This window comes from Channa argus, chromosome 4, assembly GCF_033026475.1.
Source record: "Channa argus isolate prfri chromosome 4, Channa argus male v1.0, whole genome shotgun sequence".
NCBI lineage: Eukaryota > Metazoa > Chordata > Actinopteri > Anabantiformes > Channidae > Channa > Channa argus.
The window spans coordinates 4827753-4844031 of NC_090200.1; the positions used below are offsets into that span (position 1 = coordinate 4827753).

At 44.8% G+C, this 16279-nt stretch overlaps 1 protein-coding gene across 2 annotated transcripts; it reads left to right on the plus strand.

Moving 5' to 3' along the window:
* The first annotated feature begins 94 nt into the window (after window positions 1–94).
* Window positions 95–5653, plus strand: pou3f3b (POU class 3 homeobox 3b). 2 transcript variants are annotated; one of them, XM_067502414.1, is made up of 2 exons: window positions 95–3784; window positions 4172–5653. In XM_067502414.1, exons 1-2 carry the CDS (start codon window positions 2582–2584, stop codon window positions 4268–4270), a joined length of 1302 nt encoding a protein of 433 aa, XP_067358515.1. In that variant the 5' UTR covers window positions 95–2581; the 3' UTR covers window positions 4271–5653. The 2 variants fall into 2 exon arrangements, with proteins under 2 accessions (XP_067358515.1, XP_067358514.1); XM_067502413.1 differs by having other exon boundaries at window positions 98–3793.
* The last annotated feature ends 10626 nt before the right edge of the window (window positions 5654–16279 follow it).

A 16279-nucleotide genomic window follows, 5' to 3' on the forward strand; every position in this document is an offset into this window, starting at 1 on the left:
ACCTTTTTATAATAAGCAAATAAATAATAAACACATCATATATCAGAGAGGAGTGTTTTATTTTTTCTTTTATCGGCGCACGGTGATTTCAGAAACGCCTTTTGACTCTCCTTTCATATACATTATATATATGTATGTATATATTTTTTTCCATTTTGAGTGGTTGTCACATGTAAGGAGCCCTCTCCTCTGCATGTCACGTTTCCGCTGGCCCCCTCAGACGCCCTTTCAGAGCGTGCAGCGTGGGTTGAACTGCACTAATTTAGACAGAAATCCTCACTGTATATTAATGAATAGAGGGCCCCATGGCTCTGGCCCCTAGCCTGCCTATTCAGTGTAAACAAATCCACGAGGCTCCCTCGATTTTGAGCCCAGTCCAAATGAAATCTACAGGGATTGGGGCGGGGGGGCACCACTAGTGCACTGCCTCATATTTGCCCCTAAGCCCCTTTTGCAATAAAGAACCTTTTGCGCCATCTTTGATTTGGGGGCTTATGAGTGGAGTGTTTGGGGTTAACGCGTGACATGGGGTTCGAACTTGCAGACAAAATACAGTTAATCCCAAGATCACCTGCTGCACATCTTTTTATTTTTGTGGCCAGGTGGATTCAACAGGCTGCGGACACCCTAAACTCAGTGGATGCAGTTGGTGCTGCATACCTTCTCCTTCTGGCACCCATGGGTGCGCCCATATAAGCGCGGGGGGTGGGGGGGTTCCACGCACTACCAAACCAACAAAGACCCCATTCATGCCAAGGGTTATGTGGTCATCATCAGGGCAGTGTGCGTTTGCGCACTTCCTTCTTCTTCTTGGAGCAGACGTTTCCAGGGCCGCACGACTCCCGCCCCCCCGGGACTGCTCAACTTGCCCCCCCATGTTTTGGTTGCCACTTTCTCTTTCGCCGTGCTTAAGCGAGGTCGCCTGTGCGCGGCGTTTCCGCATGGAAGCATCCCCGCAACCTTTGCGCGTTAACTCCTGACGAGCCGAGGCGCAGAGGCAGCACTGCCCCCGCATCAGGACAAACAACTTGTTCTCTTCCTGACGCGCAGCACGTAGACGCTGCGTAAAGTAACGCGGATTTGATTGATTCACAAGGGTGACACGACTTTATTGTCTCCATAAACATTTGGACAAAATAGTTTAAAATGGTTTAAAATGTATCCACACAGCATGCGCCTCATCCACAGTCACGTGGGTTAATAAAACAAGATAAAGCATCGCGTGGAGCTTCTTTCTCTTTAAATTTAAACACTCTGTGTTTTTTTTTTTCTTCTTTTTTTGGGGGGGGGCAGAGGGAATTGATGCTTTATTCTATTACACAATCAGGATCAGGCTACCAGATAATTATAATCGTTACCAATTGAGCTTCTAATGTCAAATGCGCCTGGATGCAACAAAAACAAGATAGATCTGAAGGTAAATCTTCATAACTGCTTTTTATTTGTTGGGATATTTCTCGTTCTAACCGGTGCATTTCTTTCTAAGTAGAAGACGACACCTATAGTGATGCTTTTTAAAGAAAAAAAAAAGAAAAGTTAATCATGATTTGACGCATGATGATCACCGACCCGAGGTCACACTTTATCCACCTCCTCGCTCCTGTTGTGTGTTAATATCTCAGCACTATTTACTACCAACTTGTATTCCCCGTTTTGTTTGGACTGCAATTAAAAATCGGCCAATCGGAACAGCCGGAAGGAGGGCTCCCGCGCCCGGAGCGAGGCTGGCGAGAGCTGCCAATCACTCTCCCGGTAACCAATGGACGGGCACGCACGGGGTAAACATCCGCGCGTCGCCGCGCTCTGGAGCGGGGGCGGGACTACGCGGCCTGTCAGGGGGAGAGAGAGAGAGCGAGAGAGAGACCGAGGGACAGAGAGAGAGAGAGAGGTGGAGGGAGAGAACAAGCGAATGAGAGAAGAGGCTCGCAGGCTGCGCCGTGCACTGTTATACCGGATTGTACTTCAACGGGAGTTTGCGGTTTGGCAGGTTTATATACATCAAAACAGAACAAAGAAAGAGGCTCTACAGTGGCTATAAAAGAAGAGAGAGAAAAGAATAAAGCGACTGAATTACAAAAGGACACTCTGCTAATGTTTTTCTCATCCAGAGGGGACATAAACTGGGACTTTGTACATCGTGGAGATTTTGCAAGGCTTTTGTTTTTCGCGACCACCAAAAGTTTGTTTGGGACAACGCTGTTTCCCCCTCCTCTGCATTTGAATTTTTAATGCTGGCAATTTCGTCCCAGTGCAAAAACTTTCGAAACGGACTGCACATGGTTTCAAAGGGCTTTTGAACAAACCTGGAATTGTACCCGTCCGGAGCCATGCAGAGGTGTTTGAACTAGAATGCTGTAAATGCACGCGGATTTTATTGCGTTTTCTCTCACCGCTTTTGAAAACTCCTTTTTTTGTTGTTGTTGTTGTTTTATTTTTTACGCACGCCGATGGTATTTGGCCAAAAGCTGCCCATACTTTTAAAGTTTGAATAATTCATGAGATACAATTTGCCTGCTCGAAAGAAGCGACTCTAAAAAAGGGAGGGGGGCTATCCACAAACATATTCATAAGGGTTGACGGAATGGCCACCGCGGCTTCCAATCCTTATCTGCCCAGTAATAGCATCTTATCGTCCGGCTCCATCGTGCACTCTGATTCCGGGGGTGGTGGCATGCAGCCGGGCAGTGCTGCGGTAACCTCTGGGTCCGGGGGCTACAGGGGAGACCCCTCGGTCAAGATGGTACAGAGTGACTTTATGCAAGGCGCGATGGCAGCGAGCAACGGGGGCCACATGCTGAGCCATGCCCACCAGTGGGTGACATCCCTGCCGCACGCCGCAGCGGCCGCGGCAGCAGCCGCTGTCGCTGCAGCTGAAGCCGGATCGCCCTGGTCGTCGAGCCCCGTCGGGATGACGGGCAGCCCGCAGCAGCAGGACGTGAAAAACTCCGGCAGAGACGATCTGCACACGGGCACCGCGCTGCACCACAGGCCCCCTCACTTAGCACCCCACCAGACTCACGCCGGGGCTTGGGGGAGCACGACCGCGGCTCACATTAACTCCATATCCGGGGGGCAGCAGCAGCAGCAGTCGCTGATTTACTCCCAGCCGGGGGGGTTCACTGTGAACGGGATGCTGAGTCCGGGGAGCCAAAGCCTGGTGCACCCGGGCTTGGTGAGGGGGGACACCCCGGATCTTGACCACGGGAGCCATCACCACCACCATCACCACCAGCATCCGCATCACCAGCACCACGGCGGCGTCAACAGCCACGACCCGCACTCGGACGACGACACGCCGACCTCAGACGACCTGGAACAGTTCGCCAAGCAGTTCAAACAGCGGAGGATCAAACTGGGCTTTACGCAGGCGGACGTCGGCTTGGCTTTGGGCACGCTGTATGGGAACGTTTTCTCTCAGACCACCATTTGCAGATTCGAGGCTCTGCAGCTCAGCTTCAAAAACATGTGCAAGCTCAAGCCTTTGTTAAACAAGTGGCTTGAGGAGGCCGACTCGTCCACCGGCAGCCCCACCAGCATCGACAAGATCGCGGCGCAGGGGAGGAAGCGAAAGAAGCGCACATCCATCGAGGTGAGCGTCAAGGGGGCTCTGGAGAGCCACTTCCTAAAGTGCCCCAAGCCTTCGGCCCAGGAGATCAGCACGCTGGCGGACAACTTGCAGCTGGAGAAAGAGGTGGTTAGAGTGTGGTTTTGCAATAGGAGACAGAAGGAAAAACGGATGACGCCCCCAGGAGTGGCACAGACGCCGGAGGATGTGTACTCTCAGGTCGGCAATGTGAGTGCAGAAACACCGCCCCCCTCCATGGACTGCAAAAGAATGTTCAGTGAAACATAGAACAGCACAGCAGAATATTTTATATGAAATTAAAACTGATTAAAAAAAACATACAGACTATCGCCAGGATAGCCAAACATTTTTGATACTGTGATTGTGAGGGAATATGAATGAGACTGCAAATGTGTTATCTATTTTTCACCAGACAAAAAAAAAAAACAAAAACAAAAGAAAGTGAGGAAAAAAACACAAAAACAACAGCAACCTTTTCCCCCTTTTTCTTCCCAACACCCCCCCTTCAGAAAAACGCACCGTTAAGCTTCTTCCAGGCCCTCAAATGTCTTAACCTAAAAGGTTCCTTCTGCTTTTTTCTTTCAGGGGCAATTTTTAGTAGATTACTTAAAAGATGCAAGTGAAGCGAGCGACCAGAGGGTGACAACCACAAGTTCATTCCACCAGGTAATTTTGGCGCATTAAAAACACACCAAGAGGAAACCAAGTGTTGTTTTTTTTTTTTTGTTTTTTTTTTATGAATTTTGTTTTTTGAATCTCTTCCCCACCAAATCCAAAAAATATTCCCCCTTTATTATCCTGTGTTTGCTTGAGGACACAAAGGATGCAGGAATTTTGTATATTTAGAAAGGGACTGAACCGCCTTCGCCCCCTCCTCCCTGTCCATGCCCAACAATAACAGAGAGGAAAAACTGCAACAGTACGAAGATGAGTGACATCCACGAGGCTTCCGTCGTGATTTACAGCAATTATAGTTTCTAAAGTGGACTGCACGGTTTTACTAACACACACGTGGAGGATTAGGGGATTTTGTTTCTCTCTCTCTCTCTTCACGTTGAGGCCCTCATGAAAGAAAAGACAAGCAGGACCAGGACTGTCCCCGCCTGATCTCAAAGATCAGCTTCTTTTTTCCTTCACATGTTTTTTTTTTTTTTTTAATATATATTATAATTATAATTTAATGGACTGTGACACCGTGAGTGGATCTTTTTTCCTTCTTCTTTTTTTTTTCAACAAATAGAGCATAAGACATTTGAAAAGACTTCAGTTGCACTTATTTGAGAAAAAAAAAAAATCTGAAAATCTGTTGCCAAGTGTGACTGAGTGGGTGCTGTGGATAAACTATTAATGCTGCCCTTTCTAAGCAGTATTCTTTGGTAGGTTTTAATAAACAAAACTCTGTAAAGCCGGCAATATAGATCACTAGATCAGATACTGATCTGAGTTATTTACTTTATATTTTTCATCAGAATGACTTGTTTTAATATTTTATTCGGAATACATATGAATTATTCCAAACGGTAATTTATTTCCCCTCCCAGGAACTCGTGTAAATGCTTTTGCCTTTCTTGTTTTCATTTTGGTTTTTCTTCTATATATATAAACCTTTTTTCTTTCTTTCTTTCTTTCTTTCTTTTTTTTTTTTTTTTTTTGGGTTGTTGCCCTTATTTGTTTGATTTTGTATCATTGTTTCTAAAGGAGCACAAATCATCATAAGCTGACATTGACCGTTGTTAGGTAACAAGGGTATATTTTGATGTGATAATTTGATTGTAATTTAATTTCAGTAGTGGTTCCGTACGAGCTGATTGAGACACAATAAATTTCTTAGAACGAAATGCAATGATCCTGTGTTTTGAACTTCATATTCTATTCGTAAACCTGGCTTCTATTTTATTTTGGGGAAGGGTGTGTGTATGTGTGTGTTTTGTTTTTTTTTCATTGGCAGAAGCTAATGAAGAAAATGGTGGACTATTTTGTCTCAAATGAACCTGCGACCTAACAGAATAATGCAGCACAAAGGCTTTTTGTAAGTGTAACCCTTATTTATTTGCTAAAATATCCACACACACACACAAAAAAAATGATAAGCTGATGAATGAGTATCGGCTTTACCGAATTTAGAGCCCTCACATGTGGTCTAGGCTTAAATAAATGTCCACCAGCGCTGTTCTCATGCTCCCCAAACTGTATATTATCATTTGAATGAACGGTCGCGGTCTGCACAATGGTTCGCCTGTTTGTTTACATCTGCGCCTCTTCGGGCCTCGGGCAAAACGCCTCAGCCTGCTGCATGGAGAAGGCAGCAGAGGCTGCCTCTGTATTTCTGTGTGGATGGAGGATAAATCACAAGACAATCGACGTTTCTTAGAGACGTAAACAGACGCGTCCACGTTGCGGGACTTTGCTGTGCGGAGTGATGTTGCCTGCATGTTATGTAATATTTACGTTGCAGCTTTTAGTCCGGATAGTGGCTCACAGAACGCTGGCGAACGCGTCATTATTAGGCGCCGCCAACTCTAATCCGCAACATAATTATTGGTGTCGAAAATTGAATCAGCCAGATTGTGAATGAAAGCGTGAAGCTGCCCGTGCGTAAACACGCAAAGCGACGCAGCTCTCCAGGTGTGTTTTTCCAGGTGAGCTGACGCGCTGCGTTAGGATCCGGGGCACTGGGTCACGGAGCTCACTGATGGTGTTATACTGAGGATGGATCACGGTGGCTGCAGATTCATACCAAGGCTGTTGTTTCAGGACCTATAGAGAGGCTTTTGAGGGACAGGCCCAGAAATATTAGTGATGAATGTTATTCATTGGTTGTAAATAATAACTCAATACTTATAGATTTCTGTAACCAGATTGTTTTGCAAGAGGCAAGTGTGTTCCTCGCTTTCAAACTTTTTCTTTCTTCAGTTGTCTCGCTCGCCTATTCAGCAAAACTCACAAAACGTGTCCCCCCCCCCCCCCCCCTTCGCTGCAGGATTTGAATTTCGCGGATGATTTCCCATACTAGTTGCTTAGCAACTGAATTCAATGATATAGAGAAGTAGGCATCATTTTTCTTTGTCCCCATTAGGAGAAAGTGGCAGCGGGGACGCGGTGTGCTGTAGCTGCACGCCGTCCTCCAAACTTCTGGGTTTTTACCTTTTTTTTTTCTTTTTTTTTACCTTTAACTGTAATTAATTTGCTTAAAATATTGGGCGTCATAAAGAAGACAATTGAGCCCAATTGTGAGGTTGCTCAAAAGCATGTCACACACCTAAAAATGCCAGCTGTAAAATAAAGCGTGCGTGCAGCGTGGCTCCACACCGGCCTGGTGCGTGACAGCTCTGTGCTCTCCTGTGTCAAAGCCACAAAGTCACATGACGTGCTAAGACCTTCACCACAGAGAGGTCCCCCTGCTGCTATATGAAGGCTGACTCCAGCAAATCCCACAGACAACATACCTGTGCGCGCACACACGCGTTCTACCTGCGAAAAAAAATCCCAGTCTAGTGAGAGATGTGTGTTTTGTTTTGTTTTTATTTTTATTTCTATACCAAGGGCGACACAAAAAGAGTTTCAAATCTCATAATAGGTTTTGATCCGCCTATTCTCCAACAGCTTTGCCTTCTTCGTGGGTCTTCAAAACCGTGTTGGCAGCAGCGTGTGTGCGTGTGTGTGTGTGTGTGTGTGTGCACCATTAGGTTCAGGCCTTGAGGAGCACTTCGCTTCGCCCTGCTATTGATTTAGGACGCCGGTGGCCCAACAGGCTCGTCGCGCCCATTCGCGCTAATTACAGCTGCTCGTTGTCACACCATTGCTCTTTAAAACGAGACTGGAGCGGGTCTAGGAGCGAGTAGATCTGCTCTATAAAACCCAAACTTTTGTTTTTATTTCTTTTCTTTTTTTTCTCTCTACTCGCTATTAATATTTCATGTGACTTCAACCGCCTTGTCACTGACACTGACAAAGAAGTCGATGTTGTAACCAAATAAATCAAATGAAACAATCTAATTACACGGATTTGCGTTTTATTTGTGCGCCATAGCAAATAATAGTCTTAAAATATGTCAATTAAACTGTAACACTGTAACACAGATTACACCTTAGTATAATTGAACGCATTCCAACACCAAACTAGTGTTTTTACGTGTTTTTTGCTTGTACAGGTGACGTGACGCGCTTATTTGTCCAGACGCACTTTGGAATTAAAAAATACACAGCAGCGTGTATATCAGCAGCACGCACAGGTTAAAGCATCTTAAACACTTTTAATGGAGTTGGAGATATTGTTTTGTGGTGCAGCTACACCTGCGTCCGTGCGGTGCTTCCACCCTGTGCCATTTCCAAAGGCTACAAAAAATAAAATAAAAAATAAAAAATAAAAAATCGCACCAAATGTACAGCAGCATTCGGTGTCAGACTCAATCTGACCCGGTGAAAACGAGCACACACACACAATGGTTCCTCACTCATACTGTATTTACTCCACGTGTCGACCGCATGAATATGGATTATTCTGAGCTGTGCTCCACAGGGAGCCTTCCTCTTCCACGTCCACATGGATTTATCTCTGCTGCAAAAAAAAAAAAAAAAGGCGCTCAGAAAATATCCTCATGTCTGGTTGTGACTGCTGACTCTTGATCATTATTATTACTGTTATTTTACAGTAAGTGCAGCTGATGCTCTTATTTATTTCTGCCTTATTTGTTTGCTTAACTCCAAAAGCAACACGCGTGCGTTGCAAACGTTTGTTAAATCATTTCGACTCTGTCTACATAATTACAAAATGTCCCGTTTATTGCTTTAATTTCTATTTAATTGTATTGTATCTCTTCTCTTATCTTTAGTGGTAACACAGTTGGCACGTTTTAAATTATAAAAAAATTATTTACTACGTTTGTAACAGCATATAACCTGTATAATAAAAACTATTATTATTATTATTATTATCATTGTTATTATTATTATTATTATGCTTCTCTCGACTTCAGAATAAAAATCAGGACACTCTCTAAGCACAAGCATTTGATTGTAATGGGCCTTCGTGTAAATCCAGTCCATCCAGTCTGTATTGAGGCAGCAGCAGAGGAGAAGAAGAGCAACAAGAAGAAGAAGAGGAGGACGTTTTTAAAATATGACGTGACTCTCGGGGGTTTCCTCTCTATAAATTGTGAAGGTCATGGCTTTCTGAGCAGGCAGGGTGGATAGGTAGAGGCGGGGTGAATGGAGTCTGAAGGCAGCTCAGCCCCACCGATGTATAATGTGCTTCAGCATCTCATCTGCCTGTCTGCATTTCAAACGCACACAAAACCTGATGCGCTTCACTGTTGTCGTTGTGGGGTTTTTTATTTTTTATTTTTTTGGTTTTTTTACTCCATTTCCCCTCTTTTTAAATGCGGATTTAACGCTTTTAATTCAACAGCATGAGTCATTTTGTTAGCTCTAATCACCCGGTCGAATACAGATGGGACTGGCAAACATGGCAAAATGCTGTTTTATTATTGACCCTTTGTAATTTGGATTTTCAAAATAAAGCGAGATTGAACATTTGAACTTGCTGGGAAAAAAAACCCCCAAAACAAATTCAGCATTTGACTGCTTCAGAAATGTGGGAGCTAGTTATAATATTCCTCTATAAATTGAGTTTGTCTGCTAATTTTCTGTTTTTAATTTCATGCATAATAAAAATGTTCGAAATGATGTGTTTTTCTAGTTTAATCGTTCCAGTATTCACAATATTCCTAGAAACCCTCCACTGAACTCTTTTAGGTGCTTTTAGAAGTAAAGCATCTTAAAACTTTAATTTTGTTATTTTCATAATTTTCCCCAAATGATGTTTTCCAGAGGAGAATTAATCCCGGTTGAGCACCAGCTGCAGGTCAGCAGCCACACATCACACACACACACACACACACACACACACACACACACACACACACACACACAAGAATTTGTCAAAAGTAGAATAAAATGAAATAAAAAGAGTGTGTGGTTGAGTTCAGTCACTAATTTGTCTCCAGTTGCAGTGAAATTCTGCACTGACAGATTTTGTGTTTAGCTGAAGGGAAAGTTGCAACAGGCCCCACACGTTAACGCACTTTGTGCAGCACCTACATGTTGTATTTGCTGCTTGCAGATTCTTCTCTACGTAAATAAGTTGTCAGAAAATATGTACATTTGTTTGTTTTAGTGTGTGAGAGGCAAATCTGCTTCAAATGTGGAATTACTTTATTAAAACCCATTTGACCTGCGCTTTTCTTCGCTAACTCACTTTTACACCGATCAAACATAAACTCCTGGGTAATTTTAACATATTTCCACTATAAAATACTCCACTGTGTTACAGATACAAGTCAGATCCAGTCACTCTGAAGCCCAGCTCTCCTTTTTGATGCTCTCCAGCTTCCCTGACCTTCCAGCGCCACCCAGTGGCTCCTGGAGCAGACGCCACGATACAAACGCCCCTCTCCTTTATTATCTCCAGCACAATCAGCTGTCTTGATAAAAACCAATTAATCAAAGTGACATTTTGATGTCGTTCGGATGAGGAAGATTTCGAGTTTTGCAAACATTTTTTAGAATTAATTTAGGAATCCACGGAATGTGTTGTTTCATGACAAGATGCATTGTTACTCTTTGTTTACTGTTGTATTCCAACATTTCAGCATCATTTCTCCTCAATAATTATATCGCCCACGTCTTTTAATAGTGTTCAATTCATTTTATTCACCCAGTACATGCACTGACCTGTGAAAAACGCCTTTCTCCAAAAGCTCTTTTCAAACTTTGGGATGATTTCAGATCATCTCACTGGTTAAAGAGCTCATGTGTCCATCTTTTCACTGCGGCAACATCACGTTGGTTCAGAAATGTAAAAAAGGTTGCACATTTAAACTAAATACTATATGGCACTAAAATCAATAATTCTTTGGGTGGAGTTTGGCTCAGATAGAGGTCGAGTGGCTACCTGGTGTTGCTGCAGTGTTTAGCTGAAAACAGGTGTGTGTCTTTAAGTGCTCAGTGTGCAAATGACGCTGCAAATGAGGTTACATTTCGGAGAGTTGTTCTTGTTCATACATGCTCGATTATTGTAGCTTTCCTTATAACTTTATTTGTTAATTTAGAATTTTTTAAGCCAGAGTGCAGAGCTGCAGAGGAAATTCACAATTTTACAGTGTATTTATGTGGGAATACATTTTAACAAAGCAAAGCAACTTGTATTTCTTCACTGGTTTCCTGCAAATTCGGTTTTGCAACTTTTCCCATCTTTATGCATTTTCCGCGTCTGCTTCAGCATGTTTTCTTCCGTCTCACACATGGCGGCATCTTGTTTCAGGGTTAAACACATGCTCCACTCGTGCGGATGATGCCCACAAAAGCCAGCTCGACCCTGCTTTATTGGTTGCCACGGAAACCAGGAAGCTAGTTAGTGATCTTTCACATCTTCCCCCTGTCGTTCATTCGTGTAACATGATGAGAGACGGCTTTTCAGTCGGTGCACATGTGTTCGGAAAGCCATTGTGCAAAAAGCCGTAATACCTTTGTGAGGATTACTGTCAGCGAGGCTACTGACGCTTTCTATAACCACTCCTGTGGATTTATTACTGGGAGACTTGCATAGATAGTGCAGTTGTAGAAGAAGAAATGAAATGATGAAGAGGTGTTGAAGTAGAAACAAACAGATGACAAAGTCCTGCAATAATCGTGTGAAAATCTCCATCAAATTGTGCATTAAGTTGCAAGTTGAGTTGTTTTTTAGATGCATTTTACTATCAAAAGCTTCTGTGAAGCAGCGATTTGCAGAGTTTGACAAGGGGGTGAAATAAATTCACACAGACTAAAACTCCCACAGAGACTTTCCCTGGATCCAGTGCCACATGAGTGGCATCTGTCAATTAAGTTGTCTTTGAACAAGCTGCCCGGTGATACTAAGTGCAGCCCGTGGTGTAACAGCTTCATGGTCCCTACCCATAATCCCTCTCATCAGAGAAATTGAACCCAGCTTCACTCAGCATCCAGCCGGGCCTGCGTCTCACAACGAGAGGCTTCCAAAGCCTCGTGCCAAAAAGCTGGTCAGCATTTCAAAGGACTCAAAACGTTGGTGGAGGCCGACGCCCACAGCTGGCGACGGGCCGGTGCCAGCAATTGGTGCTGATGTCGACTCGGAGAATTTTACAGAGAGAAGGTTCAGGAAGTTGGCGAGTAGTGACTTTCTTACTCTCAAAATGGAGAAAAGACTCGTGAGCAACAAACATCACAGGCTGACTTCTGCCTCTAACATGCTTTTGGGGGAATTTTGGGGCATTTAGTAGTTTGCTACTTTCATCGTCACCTGAGCTCAATTAGATCATAGTCTTTTTCAGTTTCAGTGAGAAAAAAATCCTTTCTCAGTCACATTAAAGCAAATTTGTAAATATGAATGCACATTATTATTGAACGCCTGCACATTAGATTTTGGTGTGTGTGTGTGTGTGTGCATGTGCATTTTCCCAGCTGAGTCCTGGGTGGTGACGGATGTCGGCATCAGACGAATCGATGGTCAGGGACAGAGACAGGGGTCGGTCGGTCCTCGGGGGTCCACCGGTGACATCTTTTGCTGCAGCTCGCCGGCCGCTCGCCAGCTCGGGTCAGCTATCCCAGCAGGCCGTTGTCTCTGGCAGCGGTTACCAAGGTGACAGCATGTCAGCGCAGCCCCACAGCGCCGCTGAGGGCAGGAGGGGAGCGAGCAGGGAGTGCGATGCATCACCAGCTCTGATGGGTTTGTCAATATTGCTTAGATCCAGGGGGAGCTGGGCCCGGCATGACACTCACACATGGGCCCCCCCTGAGAGCCTGGATCAACACACACTATTGTGTATTATAGTCCCACATTTAGGCATAAACATACAAAAACCAGTTTTTTGTACTTGAGAGGACATTTCACTGATTAACCTCGTGTCCTGGTCTCTTAACGTAACCTTAAAATAACCAGAGGTGCCACCTGTCTAACCTCGACACTTAAAGTGACCTAAATCTAACCAAGGACCTTATTTTTGTTTATGCGTTATCAGATACCTAACAGTGAAGAGGCAGACAGGAAACAAACGGGGGAGGAGGGGGGAAGAGGAGGTCATGACACGGATGGATTATGGAAAAATGGGGCCCAATTTGGTGCCTTTTAATTGAGTAATGTGACTTTAAAACAAGAACTACTTACACACCAACAATGCATGCGACAAACTTCCAAAGGAGCTCGAGGTCACAGTTACCACATCGGGAGCTACTATTTGTCCAAAATGGAAGGTAAGTCTACATAAGAGACTGTGTGAAGAGATTTATGTTCAATTGAACGAGGCCATTAAATTGTAAAAGTTTTGTCTGTCCAACGTACTAAAGCCAAATAGTGTAAATAAGTCCTATCACACACACACACACACATATGCACTCAGATGTTGTGAAATGGGACAAAAACAAGACATGAGACATATCACATTGCATTCACGTACATTAATTCCACAGAGACTTACCCCCAAAATGAAGTTCCCCCTCACTTTAAAACCCGAAAACCCTGCACTACACACTCAGCAGGAGCAGGTTTTGAGAGTGTGTAGCGTGACTTAGGGATACTTACAAGAAAAATCTGTTATGGATTGTCTCTTATAGCAATGCACAAAGGAAATAGGAGTTCACCCAAACATGCAAAAAATGTTAATGAATTGCAAATGCTCGCGAGCGAGCGCCAGAAAAATCTCAGACAGCAAAACGTGATATTTTTTCAAAAAGTCGTTTCACTGGCAGTGTCACAAATTGCATCATTTGCTTTTTATTCACAGTATTTCTTACGTAGCCGTAGTGTTTTTGAGGACCTGCTTTTTGTCCCCAAATGGAAGGCGAGTGTCCACAATGTGAGAACAAAAACAGTGACGCAGGTGGATTCGAATGTGCGCGTCGGCGGCTGTTGGGCGGTGGCGGCCCCCCATCGGTGAGAGAGACCGCTCTGATTGGCTCTGCAATGTGACACTTGTTGGCGCGGTCAAAGGCGACGCACACTTTCGGCCTTCGTGGCTTCTGTTTCTTTCACGTCGGCTTGGTGCGTCTCCGCCCTCACACGCTGATCTAAAGGCTTAAAAACACACAAAGGACAGGGACGACATGTACATTTCCTCCCTAGCATGGGCATGTGCACGCCTGCACGGGTGTTGGTGCAGCAGTCGCGAGCGAGCAGGCAGATAGAAGAGAAATGACTGTAGTGTGTGTGCTGCAGGACCAGAGAGAAGGAGGGTGAGGAGAAAAACACGCCTGGCCCGTCTGGCTCTGTGTCTCATTAACCGGGGGGTGGAAAAGCAGCATCAGCCACGTTTGGCTCAGAGGGGCTGGCAGTGTCGCCATTTAATAGATTACTAATGATCAACCACAGGTATTTGCGAGTTAGACATTAGAGGCCGAAGCCCCAAAATCAGATCATTTGCTGTAATCCATACTTCTTCCACCTCTGTCGATACCCACTGTAATTTGTGAATTAGAGCGGCAGGCCGTGCTGTACACGCACGGGGACTCGTAGCACTTCCTTCCCCTCTTGCTGTGCTGAGGTTGTCGCGAGCGCAGAAGAGGAAGGCGCCATATCCAGGCCGACCAATCCTCTTAGCAAGAGCGAGTTGAGCTCTGGCCTCCCAAGAGAAGAGCCTTTCCCATTCAGCCCATTATGTCAATGTTTAATTCCCAAGGAGGGAGAGAGGTAAGACAGAGGTAAAAATATGATGAGTGCAGCCTCCTAATACCAGAGGAGCTTCCACTGTCAATTTCTCACGGCTGTTTTAAAGCCGCATCCGCTGTAACTTCCCCCCCCCCCCCGTCTCTTACGGTCGAAGTGAGCTTCACAGAAACGCAAACCGCCGGATTTTTCTGATCTAAACAACCCGCGCGTTTGCTGCCTCGAGGCTCACACGGGGACGTACACGCTAACAAACACGGAGACGCGCATTCGAAAGGCTTCCGTTCGCCGTTTAAAAGCTTTGCTCGCTGAAATAAAAGTAATTAATTGGTGTTATACACCAAGGACATAATTATCTTTTCCAGTAACTGGCACATATTTAATTACCAGTAACTGTTCCCCGAGCCTTGTTCAAAAGTGTTGCGCGCCAGACAGTTCTGATATATTATACACTAATCCTGCACTTGATACTCAGTCAATTAGGAAATGTGTGTCAAAGAGCAATCATGTAAACAGCACTGTGCAGCACACACATCCTTCTGAGACAGGAGGCCTACATGGGCCTTGGTGGGTCCACACACACCCACACACACACACTCGCTGCTCTACACTTTCCTCCTCAGGGTACAAATCCCTACCTATCCCCACCTTCCCAAGGTGTTAATGTCTGCCAGATTGGAGCAAAGTAATTTGAGATCATTTCACAACAAAGGCCGCAGATACTGATTAACACCGGGGCTACTTTCTCGCCAAGTGCCGCGCTCCCCATTTAAAAAAAGCGTCGGGAGCTAAATTTACTCCCCTGTGCCACGGGGTGTGTGGGACCAGAGGCTGCAGTGGGGCCCTTGAACATGAGAACAGGGTTTAATAAGTAAACAGGAGAGGCAGAGAACAGTGCTTCTGATCAGGGCTTATTTGCCCAGCCGAGCCCCTGGTATGCAGCTACTAGCTGATTAGCCCCGCCGATTGTACCTTGTAATTGCAGTGCCTTGACCCCCTCTAGGCAAATATTAGATTTTAGTGGTTTAACCTTTCCAGTCGCCAGAGCGGGGTAAATTGCCCAACCAGATGTTAAGGAGCCCAGCGGTTGTCCACAGCCCTTCTGATCAGCAGGAGAAGAAAAAAAAAAAAAAAAAAAGCCAGCAGATTGAACCTTTTCTTTTTAATATTGCCTCAATTTCCTCTGGCCTTTTCAAGCTGATTTTTCGCAGCGGTTTCCTCCCCAGATAAAATGGCCACATTGCGATACTTATCCACTCCTCTGATGTCAGGTTACATATTATTTAAATCAGTTCAGTCACAGTCATTAGCGCAGGACAACTGATCAATGAACAGATCAATGGCAGACGCAAACCTAGCAATCAGTCCTTCAGCTCAATCACCTGAGCAAATTTGTTCGGGGAGGTGCAGCACATGCGCGAAAACGCTGTAGGAGAAATTTCCTCGTCTACAATAATTACATTTCAATCCAAGGTTTCTGTGGTCAAACCTCTCCCGGCCCCAAAACTGGCTTAATAAACCTTGTGCTTTAGTTGTCCGGTGGAGCACAGAGGGAGGCGTCCCTCAAAACTGCAGACAAAGCAGTGTTGAAGTCGTCAAACTGCCTCACATTCCATCTCCAAGGCATCATGCCGCCCCTCACTCCTCTGATTTAAAAAAGCATTACTTTCCACCGAAATCCCTCTTTGTGCTAATGCTGACGAGCGACTCACGTTCGAGACCCGTCCAGATGAGATGGAAACAATATAAAAACATACTATGAAGGATCGACCCCCCACAAACATCGCCCAGTATTTGAAACATTCGCCCAGAAATGTGAATGTCCCTCGAACACCAGCTTGAACAGCTGTGGATGATTTCCATCAGCAAATATTTTAGGTGTTGGTGCATCCAGAACCGAAATTTGAGAAAGTCACATTTGAACAAATAGATTTTTAGACTGTATTGGTTTTTAATTTCTAATCTCATGTGTTTTCTGTTTTGTTTCTGTCTGTTAATGCTTTAACATATGCTTGTTT